This window comes from Penicillium soppii (assembly GCF_028829465.1).
Source record: "Penicillium soppii strain IBT 18220 chromosome Unknown utg000010l, whole genome shotgun sequence".
Lineage (NCBI taxonomy): Eukaryota > Fungi > Ascomycota > Eurotiomycetes > Eurotiales > Aspergillaceae > Penicillium > Penicillium soppii.
This window is the reverse complement of record NW_026643240.1, coordinates 1,323,849-1,337,995: the sequence shown is the minus strand read 5'-3', so window position 1 is coordinate 1,337,995 and position 14,147 is coordinate 1,323,849. Positions and strand designations below refer to the sequence as shown.

General features: G+C 48.7%; 4 protein-coding genes across 4 annotated transcripts; 2 read left to right on the top strand and 2 right to left on the bottom strand.

Moving 5' to 3' along the window:
- Positions 1 to 343: 343 nt before the first annotated feature.
- On the top strand, positions 344 to 1,422 carry N7529_011162 (putative GTPase MTG1; the record flags this gene model as incomplete). The annotated part of the gene is made up of 2 exons (XM_057246688.1): positions 344 to 611; positions 671 to 1,422. 2 exons carry the CDS (start codon positions 344 to 346, stop codon positions 1,420 to 1,422), a joined length of 1,020 nt encoding a protein of 339 aa, XP_057092037.1.
- A 205-nt stretch (positions 1,423 to 1,627) lies between these two features.
- Positions 1,628 to 2,473, bottom strand: N7529_011161 (pre-mRNA-splicing factor ISY1; the record flags this gene model as incomplete). The annotated part of the gene is made up of 2 exons (XM_057246687.1): positions 1,628 to 2,377; positions 2,471 to 2,473. 2 exons carry the CDS (start codon positions 2,471 to 2,473, stop codon positions 1,628 to 1,630), a joined length of 753 nt encoding a protein of 250 aa, XP_057092036.1.
- Positions 2,474 to 3,579: 1,106 nt separating this feature from the next.
- Positions 3,580 to 5,416, top strand: N7529_011160 (uncharacterized protein; the record flags this gene model as incomplete). The annotated part of the gene is made up of 6 exons (XM_057246686.1): positions 3,580 to 3,785; positions 3,838 to 3,935; positions 4,036 to 4,373; positions 4,426 to 4,548; positions 4,604 to 4,936; positions 4,994 to 5,416. 6 exons carry the CDS (start codon positions 3,580 to 3,582, stop codon positions 5,414 to 5,416), a joined length of 1,521 nt encoding a protein of 506 aa, XP_057092035.1.
- Positions 5,417 to 6,763: 1,347 nt separating this feature from the next.
- Positions 6,764 to 14,075, bottom strand: N7529_011159 (type II myosin; the record flags this gene model as incomplete). Its single annotated transcript, XM_057246685.1, has 3 exons — positions 6,764 to 13,384; positions 13,444 to 13,587; positions 13,638 to 14,075. The coding sequence occupies 3 exons, from the start codon at positions 14,073 to 14,075 to the stop codon at positions 6,764 to 6,766; spliced, it is 7,203 nt and encodes a 2,400-aa protein (XP_057092034.1).
- Positions 14,076 to 14,147: the final 72 nt, after the last annotated feature.

The window sequence follows — 14,147 nt, the reverse complement described above, 5'->3', positions numbered from 1 at the left end:
ACTGAGTACCTAAACACCAGAACCCTGCCGTGGCGGGTTCGCTCTATGAGTTCTTCAGAACAATATTGGATGATAGGCTGTACTGAGCTCAAATGCCTTTATACACATAAAGTGCACCTCGAGATTGAGTTTAGATAAGAAGTATAAGAATGGTCCAGCCAACGTTCTCACCGCCTACCTTTCCGCCCTTGGGATTTTGACGGATTTTTCTGTTGTCTTCCGCGGAATGATCAATTATTTTGTCTCTTCGATCAGCCAGTCCTTTCCGCCCGATCGCCTATTGCTGCGATAAGATGAATCGTATTTCGCCGGACTGAAACTATATCTAACTTAGCGAGCTACAATGGCTCAGTTCGTTCCACGCAGTACCTTCCCCCATTATGGGGCGATTCCAAGGTCCTATTTCTTAGGACACCATCGCGCTGGTCTCACCAAGATGAAGAGCATGCTCTCATCGATTGACTATGTGGTGGAATGTCGTGATTATCGAGCCCCCGTCACCTCGATCAACCCTATGTTCGAGGAAGCTTTGGGCAAAATGCGACGACTGATCGTTTATACCAAGAGAGATCTTGGGAATATTCCCAGATCACCCATTCAGAAAGCAGTAGGTTACTCGAACTATCAACAAGCTGTGATAGGATATACGCTAACATACAACTTCAGATAGAACGGAAGCTGGAAAGCTTCGATCCAAACAGCGCTGTCTTCTTCACCAGTTCAGCCTCTCGCCAAGATGTCAGCCAGATCATCAAACACCTCCGAAATGATGCCGAAGCTCTTGATAAGCTAGTAGGATGTCGAGTGTTGGTCGTTGGGATGCCGAATGTCGGAAAGTCAACTCTGATCAATAATCTGCGCAATTCGGGCACAGGCAAAGCCAAAGCAGTGAAGACTGGGCAGCAGCCTGGTATCACGCGCAAAATTGCGACCCAAGTGAAAATCATTGATCGCGAGTGTGGTTCGCACGTTTACGTGCTGGACACGCCAGGAGTCTTCATGCCGTATGTCCCAGATGCCGAGAACATGCTCAAGCTGGCACTCTGTGGGTGTGTTAAGGACACTGTCATATCGCCAATCACGCTTGTGGACTATTTATTATATCATATCAATCTGCATGATCCGACGGTTTACAAGCGGTGGTCAGAGCCGACCAACGAAGTTGTTCCGTTGCTTGAAAGTTTTGCGCGTCAGACTGGGCTCCTTGGGAAAGGCGGAGTGCCCAACACTGAAGGGGCTGCACTTCATTTCATACAAAAATGGCGGCAAGGAGATATGGGTCGGTTCCTGATTGACGACCTGGAGTTTGAGGAACAACGGCGGAACGATCCCAGTGAAACAGAGCGTATGAGCATGACTCAGGCCTTAAGAGCGACAAGGTCACCCCGAAAGAACAAACCCGCTGTAACTAGCGATCTATAACACACTGTACATATAAAGAATCTCCTCTTCTGGAGCTATTCGCGAAATTTGGGAAATAATAATCAAGTGATGTCATTACGAACAAAAAAGTGGCAATGCTCGAATATGTGATTTTGCAGAAGCACCATAAACGCCCGTCCCAAGCAGAGAAAAAATGAAAACGACACGACCTTGAACCAGAAAGGTCTTAGATGGTGAGTGCAAATCAAGAGATCTTGTCAAGAAGACGTCGCCGCCGCCTATCCACAAGCTCTTCTTGGACCTCGTCTAGCGTCGGGAGTCTCCATTCCACCCCGTCACCTGCATCACCGGGTAGAGATTGCCAGCCATCTTCGGGGTCCGGATCGCCTTGACGGCGGAAGTGGTCAACCGCCTCCTTCTCTTTCTGCTTTTCATACGCCAATAACGTCCCATCTTCTTCATCGAGACCGTACCCAAAGTAATTGGCATCGACTTTCCTTGTCGCAATGTCTCCGCCTCGACCGGATGCAGACTCTTCTTCTTCCGGACCTTTAGCACGACGCATTGCAGCATCGATCATTTCCTTGACGCCAGGTAGTTCCCTAGCACGACCGTAATATTTGTATCCTTTTCCGCCTCCGGGGATCTCGCGCCCTTCGTCGTCGTAAACCCGGTTGGATCCGCGCATGTAGTTCGGTCCACCCAGGTTGCGGATCTGCATTTCCCACGCCCATTTCTCGCGCATCAGCTTGTTGATTTCATCGTTGAGATCGCGGATTTGGTAGTCGCTCAAGCTTTGCTCGTGGATGCGCGATACTTTGCGGGAAATTTCTTTGACGACTTGGCCGCGCCAGCGCTCGCATACGGGGATTGTGTCGATGCTTGTAATGGCCTTGGGACGACGGGTGCGTGAGATATCAATAATTCCAAGGTCTGCTGCTTGCTGCGCCCGGAAGCGGAACAGCATAGACTGTGCTTTCTCGCTGTTGCGTGCCTATTTCATAGCGGGGGTTAGGTTAGCAAAATGTGATCGGGCTTGCATGTTTGGGTTTCGTAGAGAAACTTAGTAGGGGGTGATTCTTCTTACCATGGTGAAGAAATTGACCAAGTCAGCGACCCGAATTGTTCGGGTATTGGGGGGCGTTGGCAGGGAAGAAATCCGGAGAGGAAATCATGAGCTCAACAGCTTGAAGTGAAGTTGCGCGCTAATTGCCGCTTGGCGCGCGGCTATCACGTGGCCATTTGCCGAATACTTAAGTTCACCATTAAGGTGACATTAATTTGTTTTGCATGCATTGCAAATTGTACTATGTGCAGCGTATCTGTCATTTCATTCTTCCTGAATGTTTTAAGGAGTTGCAAATGAGTTGCAAGGGTAATACAGTTTCACTAGTTGCGTTGCGAACAACTGATCTCATTGATTCATCTTTTTTTGCAACCCACACACAAAACATTTGCGTCCAATCTATGTGAACTAGATTTTTGGGAAATACCTTCGTGTTTTCCAACTTCTAAATTTCTCTTATCTAATGCTATAACGGGGCATTGGCGGCAAAGGATCGGAGACCTCACCGGACAGACACTACACTGTTCAAGCTCTACGTTCGCGGCTTGAAAGTCAACGAATGCAGATAACGATTTCTCCTTTTCAATATGAGACACCCAAAGGATCATAGTTGATTCTTTTGGTCGACATCAAAGTGTTTTCTCCGTGATATCAATGTGCAAAATCGATGTCTCTGTTTCTTATTCTCTAGCGTTTCCATAAAGCAACCTAAAATCTACTTGAGCCACCGAGTATTCGAAGATTTGGGAGGTTGCAAACAAAGCAATTTACTTACTAAGACGAAAATCGGACAAATTAGCTGTTCATCACTCGCTAACTTCCAGGCTTACTTCGGCCTAAACATACCTCTAATCTACCCAAAAACCGGCTTTCTAGCCGGCAGTGTGTATTGTGTCTGTGCCCGTTGTATATTGCTTATGCTGTTCCCCGCGGTCTCCCCGCATTCAACCCCGGATTACGGATACCACGCCGATATGCAGGAGGCATTGGAATACTCAAACAAGATTGGTGGTCAAGCAATCGATCAATCATACCAGGTCCATAAGTTATAGACTATGTAAATGCCACCATGGCCCCGCTCTCGAGATCTAAGATCTAAATCGCCAACCCATCGTGCAATAATCAACATAATGGATGGCATCACCCAAGCTAAGCAAGATGCCGTGACGGTGGAGTTTGTGAAGCCTGGGCCACTGCAGCAACTCCCTCTTCCAAGGGAACTAGTTCAGTTGAATGACGATGAGCTTGCTAAGCTTGAGAAAAGCCTTGTGCGGAAACTTGATAGCTGTCTTCTCCCTGCGGTCATCATTCTGTTCCTGATGAACATCCTTGATCGGTCAGTTGTCTCTTTCTTGGCATGCAATGAAAATTGTGCTAATTCATTACAGTAACAACATTGCCAATGCCAAGATTGCAGGACTTCCTGATACTCTAGGGATATCAAATGCCCAATATAACACATGTTTAATGATATTTTATGTCGGATGTAAGTCCGATTTGCGTCATTTCATCTTCGGGACTCTCCATATTTGCTTGGTAGTTTCCTCGATACATTCTTCTATAAAACGAGATTAACGTTTGACCAGATATTATTACACAAATTCCATCCAACCTGATCATCACAAAAGTCAGACCGTCACTCTATATTGGACTGGTGACAGCTGCGTGGGGAATTGTTTCTATGTGCCAGGCTCTCACACACAACTTTACAGGTCTTTTGCTATGTCGCTTCGTTCTTGGGTTGGTGGAAGGGCCCTTCTTACCGGGCGTTTTCTTCTTGATGTCTTGTTGGTATAAACGATCCGAGCTACCACCTCGCATTGCTTTGCTTTACGGTGCCAATATGCTGGCAAGCGCATTTGGAGGATTGATAGCTGCAGGCATTGTGGCGCGGATGGAAGGAAAGCTAGGCAGACCGGCCTGGGTGAGTCTTCGTTAATTTTACTATTCTCCTCGAATTTAACTCACTTACATAGGAATGGTTGTTCATTATCGAAGGCTCCATGACTATTGCTATTGCGTTGTTTGTGATCCCTTTCATCCCCGATTATCCAGGAACTAAGCGATGGTGGCTGGAAAATGAGCATCAGATACTTGCTGTGAGTTATATGAAAATACTACAGTCTTTCCTGTAATTACTAACGACTCTGTTAGGATTGGAGACTGCAAAATGAAAATGCTGGCCTAGTGGATGATGACCCTAAATCATTGATCTGGGGTCTTAAACAAGCCCTCCTCGACCCCAAGCTATATATGTTTATTGTACTACAGATGGCACTAATCACAGCCCAGTCTTTCAACAATTTCTTTCCTTCGATTGTAGGCACACTGGGATACAACGACACTATAACGCTGCTGCTCACAGCGCCGCCGTATGCATTCGCATTTATTTGCTCTTTGGCTATCTCTTTCCATGCAGCACACGAGCAAGAGCGTGGCTTCCATATTGCCATCCCATTGGCCTTCGCTCTGCTTGGTAACTTGTTAGTGAGTAATTCCAGCTCTGTTTCATGGGCAAGTACAGATTTTGACGAACAATTAAAGGCAATGTTTGTACCATCTACAGGCGGTCGATACTTCAGCATGTTCCTCATGACTGCTGGCTCATATTCTCCCTACAATCTATGTGTCTCTTGGCTGAGCTCTACACTTCCTCGGCCGAAGGCCAAGCGTGCAACATCCCTTGCCATTGTGAATTTGATGGGGGCCGGTGTTGCACATTTTTACACATCATATATGTTTCCAGACTCTCAGAAGCCACGGTACTATGCCGGTGGTGGTGTCATGAGTGGTGCTTGTTTGGTCTGTGCAGTCACAGCTCTAGGGATCAAGTGGCATTTGAACCGGCAGAACGCTGAACTTGAAAGAGCGGAAGCGGAAGAAGGGAGATTAGCTGGGTCGGCTATCTCAGGCATGAAGACAGGAAGTCGTCCAGATGGGGTTGTTGCCTTCCGATACGTTCACTAGGGGGTGGTGTTAGTGCGATCACGACAAGTAAGTCTGTCACTTATCGGAATTGCTACCTAGTTGTTCAATAAGCTTTCGAACGACCTAGGTTGCAGTGCTACGCTATAGATATGGCAACAGAATTATTTAGTTATTTAGTCTTGCATTCGTAAGATGATCAACTTGCTTTTTATTCATGTTATATTGCGAGTCTAATGGATTTAATGAACCTTTAATTTTATGGTTGCTTTTTGCCTATAGTATAATAACACAATAGGCAAGTGGTTACGGTAGAAACAGCCCAACATAAAATGGTTTCCATTCGTCAATCCTCGACGCATGGCGGTGGAGATGAGCATTTGAGACTGATATCGGGCATAATAGCCAAAGGTCAAAGAGGAGCCAATATAAATAAATGAAGTGTGTTGGGCTATGCCAGAAGTACTTTTGATCGAGCATAAGTCTCACTCAACATTTCTTGCGTGAGAATAACACTGGGAGAGAAATTCGCTGTGTGCCGCAGAAGTAGGCTAGTATCAATCTCAATGGCGGTGTGGTTGCCGTGTGGGCTGACTACTGTGGTGTGTTGTTTTCGTTCGAGAACTGGTACGAAGCCGTCTAGCTCTGTTCGAAACCTTTGTGTGGATCGTGTATGATAACCAACATCACTGTGTAGAGCTTCTTGCCATAGTTCGACTTCGACGAAATGACTTGGTGTCTTGCAGACATTGAGTAGTAGCTCAATCCGGGGGAAGGAATCAATGTCACCGATGCGTTTCACTCTATCCTTGTAGACGGGTTAAAGCCGGAACTCGACAGGATGGCATGTAAGATGGAGTTTGGTGAGCCGGTGATACGAATAGAGTTTGGCTTAAAGGACGAGCGTAAAGAAAGGCTGAGCCCCCAGTTCGTCGCTCGTCATATGAGAAACCCGGTGTACTTCCATCATGCCATCAAACGGCTATCGGGCAGACTTGCCATGGGTATATATAAGGCTAATTATCCCCCAACATGTGTCACGAGACGTTCTAGACCGAATGTAGGTTGTTGGAATGGCTAAAACTCAATTTGCGATTTGATGAGTTGGTACATTCTCGTCGTTGTAGATGACCTGGTCTGCCAGTGAAACATACATGTTGCTCAATGGAATAAGAAAATTGAGGAGTACCTCCAATATAACGCCAAAAGCCAGAAGCAAAGAACAAGAAAATAGCCTGTTGAACAATATAAACAACTATTCAGGCCTACAAGACTAAAAAGTCCCTTGCCCAATGCACATGAACGCCAATTAAACAAAATATCCATCCACAACCATTGTTGCAACTCCAAGCAGGATTGCCCTGCTAAAAAACATCAATTAAGCCCTATTCACAAGAACCCCTTGGTATTACTAGGATGCCGTTGGGGAATGTCATTAGATCCATAGACAGCACTCCCACGACGGCTTCCGGTATCGCTGAAATTGTGCGCCGGGGAGCGCCCAATAGTACTGCCTCGCTCACCGCGGAGGCCCTTCCAGCCCTCCAGCTCGCGTTCTAGGCGTAGTGCTTTCTCGCGTTCTTCACGGAGTTCGCGCTCAGCACGACGAGCCAGGAGCTGGGCGTTTGAGTCATTATGTTGAATCTCCTCAATGTTACGAAGGAGGCGTTCAATCTTGTCCCGGGCACGGTTCACGTCGTCAGTGAGCTGTGCGTTCATTTTATCGCGGCGATCGATCTGGGATTGGAGATCCTTGACGGTGCGGTCAACATTGCGAAGCGAGCGCTGCTCGGAGCTGTGCTTGCTTTCCTGGTCTTCCAGATGGGTTTCGAGCTCCTTGATTCGCTTGTGAAGGAAGCGAACATCTTGGCTACCAGAAGAATAACTCTTAGTCTCAAGATCGACACACCGAAGTTGGGCCTCCTTCAGCTGCTTCTCAACAGCAGCCTTGTCTTTGAATAGTTGAGCATTGGCCTCCCGTTCAGCAGTGATCTCCTTCTGCATCTCCGTTGCCAGAGCATCTGCCCGGCGCATCTTGCCAACAGCAGCAGCAGAGACATCTTCTTGCTGTGCAATTCTTGACTTGAGTTCGAGAAGCTCGCGATCCATACTGGCGGCATTGCGCATAGATGGACTCTCTCCCTTGGCGAGGTCTTCAAGTCGCTCGCCAGCTTCGGCCAATCGACCTTCCAGCATCTTTTTATCCTTCAGTAGCAGATCGCGCTCCGCTTGAACATCCTCAATTGAGGTACGAAGGGTGCGGACCTGAGACAAAAGCGAAACAACCTTGCTCTGGGCCTCATTGTGGGCATTTACAGCTTCGTCACGAGAGTTATTGACATCCTGCAAGACAACTTCCATGCGGGACTTTTCTTTGGCCCACGTTGAGCTGTTGAGAACTTCGTCGTCCCATTTGCTGCGAAGGTCCTCAAGCTCCTCACGGAGACGAGAGGTCTCTGCGCGACCATTGAGCACACGCTCGCGCTCCATTTCGAGCTCGTTGGTGAGGGTAGAGAATTCCCTTTGGTATTTCTGTCTGGTCTGTTCCATTGAAGTTTCCTTGTCCTCTAAATCGATCGCACGCTGGTTGCGATAGTCTTCGAGCTCGTTCTGCAGGCGTTGTTTGGCCTGCAAAGCACCCTGTAATTCCGCGGCTGAGTCCTCCATTCGGGCTTCGAGGGACTGCGAATGACGCTGCAGGTCCTCGACGAGGGCATCCATTTCCTTGCGTTCAGACATGATCTGGGCACAGGTCTCTTCAGCTTCTTGGCTCTGGGACTTGGCAAACTGCTCGGCGCGTGCAGCCTTCATGACTGCAATTTCAGCTTGTTCGAGTTTGTTGAAGTACTCGTCCGAGCGACTCTTGTACAGCATCAAGCTTGACTCCAAATCCGCTGACCGCGATGACTCAGCATCTAAGCGAATCTGAAGGTCGGAGAATTCTTGCAGAAGCTGGTTACGGCTGACTGTATCTTGCTCTCTGCCAACTTGCAGCTCTTGATTCTCAGAGCGGGCATCCCGAAGCTCAACCTCCAGCGTCGCCCGAGCACGCTTAAGTTTTTCGAACTGGGCTTTGGCATCACCGAACTCACCCATAGTCTCAGTGTGAAGCTTGAGAAGAGAACGCCTCGACTGTTCCTGTGAGTTGATGAGGTCGTAGAGTTCCTCGTGCGATTTGGCCTGGACGTCACGCAGGGATAGCTCACCCGATCGAATGCTACGCTCGAGGGATGAGACTTTCTTGGAAGAGTCATCTAGTTGGTCGTGGAGACGACCGTTCTCCCGCTCGAGCAGCTGCATACGACGAATCGAAGGACTGTCATCCTGCCAGATGTCCCCAGTGGGCATTGACCGAGCAACCTGACTTTGCAGGTGCTTGTTTTGCATTTCGGTCAGTTGAAGCTTGTTCTGAAGCTCTTCCAATTCTGCGGCGGCATCCATACGCCGTTGGTATCCCTGTGTATCAACGGTTCTGTCTGAGCGTGCAGAATCGTTCGCTCCTTCAAACACGTTGTAGCGTCGATTGGGCGTCGTTGGGTTAGAATATCTCTTAGCCGCGTTCTCGGAGTTCTTTCTGAAGTGAGCGGGGGTACGGCTGTTAGCCACCTCGTTCTGGTCAATTTCCTCGAGTAACGCTCGCTTGGAGGATGAATACTTGGCGTCGAGCTCCTTCATCTCATCCGCGTGGCGTCGGCGCATTTCAGCAAGCTGGCTCTCAGCCCTGGCGTACTTTTCCTCGGTGACCCCAAGCTTATTCTGGACGGTTTCAAGTACTTGAGCCAGGTCAACCTGTTTGGAGAGGTGTGGCTGGACAGCTTCCCAGGACTGTGTTGGCTCGGAAGCTTCCGGCTCAAAGACCTTGTGCAGCAAGATCAATTGGCGGTGCAAGTCCTCGATCTCTTTGTTTGCCGTATCCAGAGTCCCTTGGATCTGCCGGGTATTGGCTTGAGCCTGGTTACGAAGTTGTCGTTCGGTTTCCAGCTTGCGATTGGCCTCAGCTAATTGCAAATTGGCAGTGGAAGCTGCCTTTTCGGCATTCCGACTTGTCTTGTGTTCGCGGTTGACCTCGTGGTTGAGATCCTCCAAACTTAGCGACAACTTTTCCTTTTGCTTCTCCAAGGACGTGATCATGACCTGGGAGTCTTCCAATTGGCGATTCAATTTCTTGGTCTCTTCATCCATTCGAGCTTTCTCCTTTTGAAGATTGGTAAGTCGAAGTCTGTTGCTGTCGCTGGCCTTGGAGGTCGACCGGGCGATGTCAAGATTCTTTTGTTGGATCTTGGTCAAAAGAGACTTGTTGTCATTTTCGGAGGCAGTCAGTCTGCCCCTGAGAGTCACAAGCTCTCGCTCGAGGCGTTCCTTATGTTGATCATGACGCAAGCGGAAGTTATCAGATTCGGAGATGGAGTGCATGAGTTCTTTAATTCGCTCGGAGAGCTGGGATCGCTCGGATTCGACTTCTTCGAGTTGGCGTGCTTTCTCGTCAAGATCCTTGCGTGCGCTTGCCATGCGCTCTTCCGCCTGCTGCATGATCTTTCGTTCAATCTCGGCCTCAGCGTTCATGCGCGCAGTTTCAGCGTCAGTGAATCTTTCGCGAAGTTTAATGAGCTCGTTTTGCAATTCTTTGCGCGTGGTCTCAGCGGCAACCCGTGCCTCAGTAGCGCGACGCAAGCTGTCTTGTTGGATATACATTTCCTTTTCGATGGTGATTTTTGCCTCATTCAACGTATCGTACTTCTGGGTCAACTGTGCAAGGTTGTGTTCAGAAAGCATTTGAACATCATCGCGGGATTGGCGCTCTCGGCTGAGATCGGCTTCAGCTTTGAAGAGCTGGCTCTTCAGTTCATTCACTTGCTTCTCCAGGAGTTTTCTGCTCTCTCCAGCCTCGGCATCCTCGGATCTCTTTTCTTCGAGCAAGCTCTTGAGATCAGCAGCTTCGCTTAAAAGTTGCGTTTGTTCAGAGCGCATGGCATCCCTGTCTGCCTGTACCTCGCGGAGCCGGTTTTGCATGTTGTCGTGGCGAGTGGAAAGAGAGGACTTTTCTTCTTCAAGAATTGCTCTTTCTTCCTCGTACTTGCTGACGTCGTTTCGAAGGACCGCCATCTCGCTCTCCTTGCGACGCAGAAGTTCTTCGTAGCTTGTTGAGGTCGCTGACAACTCGGACATCTGGTCACGGATTGATTGATTTTCCTCAGACATGTCTCGAACTTGTTTTTTAGACTTTTCCAGCTCCTTGGAAGTGTTTGATAGCTTGACGTCGAGATCCTGATCAGTTTTCAGCAACTTGGCTTCGAGATCTTGGAGTTTTCGATCTTTCAAACTGAGATGACTTTGGAGCATCTTGATCTCCTGGTCCATTTCTTGCATTTCTCCATTTTTCCCGGAGAGCTGAGTCTCGGTCTTAGAAAGCTTATCATCGATCTCCTTTAGTTGGGAGTGCAAGCTTTTATTGTCAGATTCGAGTTTTTGGATAATTAGTCCTGCCTGTTCAAGCTGCGTGATTCGAAGCTGGAGCTGATCGTCGATTTTTTTCTTCGCGTCAATCAAGTCGTCCAGTTGTTCTTCGAGGCTTTCCTGGTCGTTAAGCGCACCTGCAAGCTTCTCAGTAAGCTCGGCTTCTCGATCTTGCAGGCGCTTGAAAATTTCTTCCTTGTCTAAAGCAAGTGCCCGCTCGCTCTCCAAGGTGCGCTGTATCTTCTGTATTTCAAGCTCCGTACGACGTCGTTCCTCGTCAAGCTTTTGGCGATCTGCAAGATCTTGTTTCATCTTCAGTTCAAGTTGTTGGATTTTGTCGTCTCGCTTCTTAACTTCCTTCGCATTTCTGGTGTCTCCCAGTAGAGGCTTCATTCTGGAGAACATGCGCCACCAAGGATTTGCCTTCAATTCAAGATAAGAATGGAAGTTCTGTTGTATAATTCGGGTAGCCTCGGCGCGGTAAAGACGCTTGTTTGAAATGCGGCGCTGCACAAATCCTCTTGCGACAGACTGGAACTTGGTCATGATCGTTCGGATGAGTTGGTCACGCTTCTCTTCGAGATCAGCGAGAACACCGGCTCTGAAGAACACTTTCGTGCGGCCAACCCGGTACCAAGCCCGATCCATGCCCAGCTTCTCCAGCATGGTACGAGCAACGCTCTGGCCTTCCAGGTAGCCCTTTGGCATATGTTGGCACAGAACCTCATACCGTTGTTTGAACTCGGCAAACGGTAGACGATTAGGGAACCCGGTTCGTGCAATTCGAATACCTTCTAGGACACCGTTGCATCGTAGCTGGTCAAGAACCAACGGGGCATGAAGCATCTTTGGTCGCTTCTTGTGGTTCGGTAGAATGCAACGCACGAAGTGAGGGTGAGTCGAGTGGAGCTGAGCCATCAAGCTAGATAAATGTTCCTTGTGTCTTTGGGCAACAGTCCGGAATAGGCCCTTCTTCACGCGGCTCCTGGGTTGATTGTCACCATCCTCCTCAGAGTCAGCGCAGTCCGCAAACAATTGGGCGACATGTGGTGCTTTTGAATCAGCGAGAAGGCGCGTAATATTATCATTGAGGGGATCCTTGTTCTTTTCAAGCCAATCGCTCGTTGTGTACTCAACGTCGGCGGCATAGTGAGTTAGAATGAATCCCTGGCTAAGTCGAGATGCACGGTACTTCGGTGTCTTTCGGTCCCAAAGTCCATGGAGCTTTTCCGTGAAGGACTTGTCCGTGGCCTTCGGCATTACACAGTCCTCATCAAGACAAGAGAAAATACCAATCGGGTTGGTCATTTCTATCAGGTCAATCGTTGGCTGCAAGTCTTTACCGAAATCGATGAATTGCCACTCAATCTGCTCCCGGGCATACTCCTCTTGTTCCAAGACAAACATGTGGTGATTGAAGAATTGCTGGAGCTTTTCGTTCGTGTAGTTGATGCAGAGTTGTTCGAAGCTATTATTGTCGAAGATCTCGAATCCGGCGATATCGAGAACTCCAATGAAATAGTTGTCGTCACTAGCCATAGAGCGACCTAGTTGGCCGTTGATCCTGGAAACAAGGTTGCCAAACCCGCGCTCATAGATACCCTTGGAAAGAGCATCTAAAGCCATGCGGACCTGTTCTGGTGTCTGCACCTTTTCCACCCATTCTCGGCCAGCCTTCACCCGGGGATGTAGGAGGCCCTTGGCGAAGGCCTCGGCCTCAATACCAAGAAGTTGGCAGGCTTTCTCCATACTAGCATATCCCTCCGGTGCCAAGGCTGCCTGGTCTGCGCGAACACTCGCTTTCGCAACGCCGACGTTACCCAGATGTAACACGGCAGCGATAGTACCCAGAATACACAATTGATCTTGCTCGTCAAAGTTCATGACATGGAAAGCTTCAATCAACGAGTTCCACTCTTCCTGGTCAGAGACGCCAACAATGGTGTCATTTCCATCCCTGGTATAGGCAAAATCCTCGATTTGAAGATCTGCAAGCAAGAGTTTCTCCCGAATTTTCCGATCAGCACCTTGCAGTAGTTGATAGAAAACGTGGTAGTTTCTCTCGTTGGAGTTGGGCTTGACTACCCTCGATTTCTCGAGCAAATACCAATCGATCCAAGCTCCAGAAATCTGCCCTGATCTGGAGAACTCGATGCGAATGAATTTTCCAAACCGAGATGAGTTGTGATTTCTGACCGTTTGGGCATTTCCAAAGGCTTCGAGAATTGGGTTGGCTCGGAGGATCTGTTGCGAGAGTCCGGTAATTTGCTTCGCGCCAGATCGGGCGTACGGTGTATCAGAAGTGGCAACAGCTGCGAGGTACTGAATAACCTTTTTGGTGTTCTCCGTTTTACCTGCACCAGACTCTCCAGTCACGAGAATGCTTTGATTCTGACCTTCCTCGACGAGATTTCTGAAGGCCTCGTCCGCCATGGCAAAAATATGCGGTCTGGTTTCCTCTCTTCCGCGGCCTTTGTACATCTTGATGTATTCATTGGTGTAGATCGGCAGGGGACAGTACGGGTTGATGGTGACTAGGAAAAGCCCCGAATACGTCTGCGAAGTTGTTAGGTTAGCTGAAACCTGAAGCGTCCAGCATAAAAAGTATAACTGACATAGATCAGATCTGACTGGTATCTAGTGTGCAGGTTGTGCACCACAGATGCCTCATTTAGATGGGTCAACTCTGCCATATCATCTGCTTTGTCGAATTTGGCAGGATTGACCTTATCCACCTGATCTGCGTCTATCTCCCGTTGCTAGTCTAGAGTTAGCAAGTTCAATATGAGAATGTTGATGGACTCCATACATCGCCGTCATCGCTCTGCACCAACAAGCGCGCTCCTTCCAATTCTTCAAGTACCAACCCGCGCACGAATGCCTTCTCTGGGTCTCGCAGCCACACATATTTGTTTCCGGAAAAGTCATTGTCTCCTTCTAGCCCACGAATCTGGTCGGCCCCGCGTCGTAGCTCCTCTGACTTGATGAAACTCGGCGCAAATGTACCGGAAGAAGGGCTATTCTTTGCTGAGTTTGATCGTTCACGGTTCCCGCTCGGTGAGAATGCTGGCGACAGCTGTGAGACTGATGAATTGCGCAAATGACCTCTCGCTGATTCCAGTCCATTAGATGGTGTGAGAATAGCCGATTTGGGTCTTGGTTGTGGTGATGAGGTTCCTTGAGAGGTTGGAGGGCGTGCAAAGAGACTCGCACGCTTCGGGGAGCCGTTGAGCTGGGAGGGAAGCATGGCGAGTGTGGTTCAATAGGACATTATTCAACCGCTGCAGTTGTTATCATAGCCAGTTTGCTCCGCAATGTT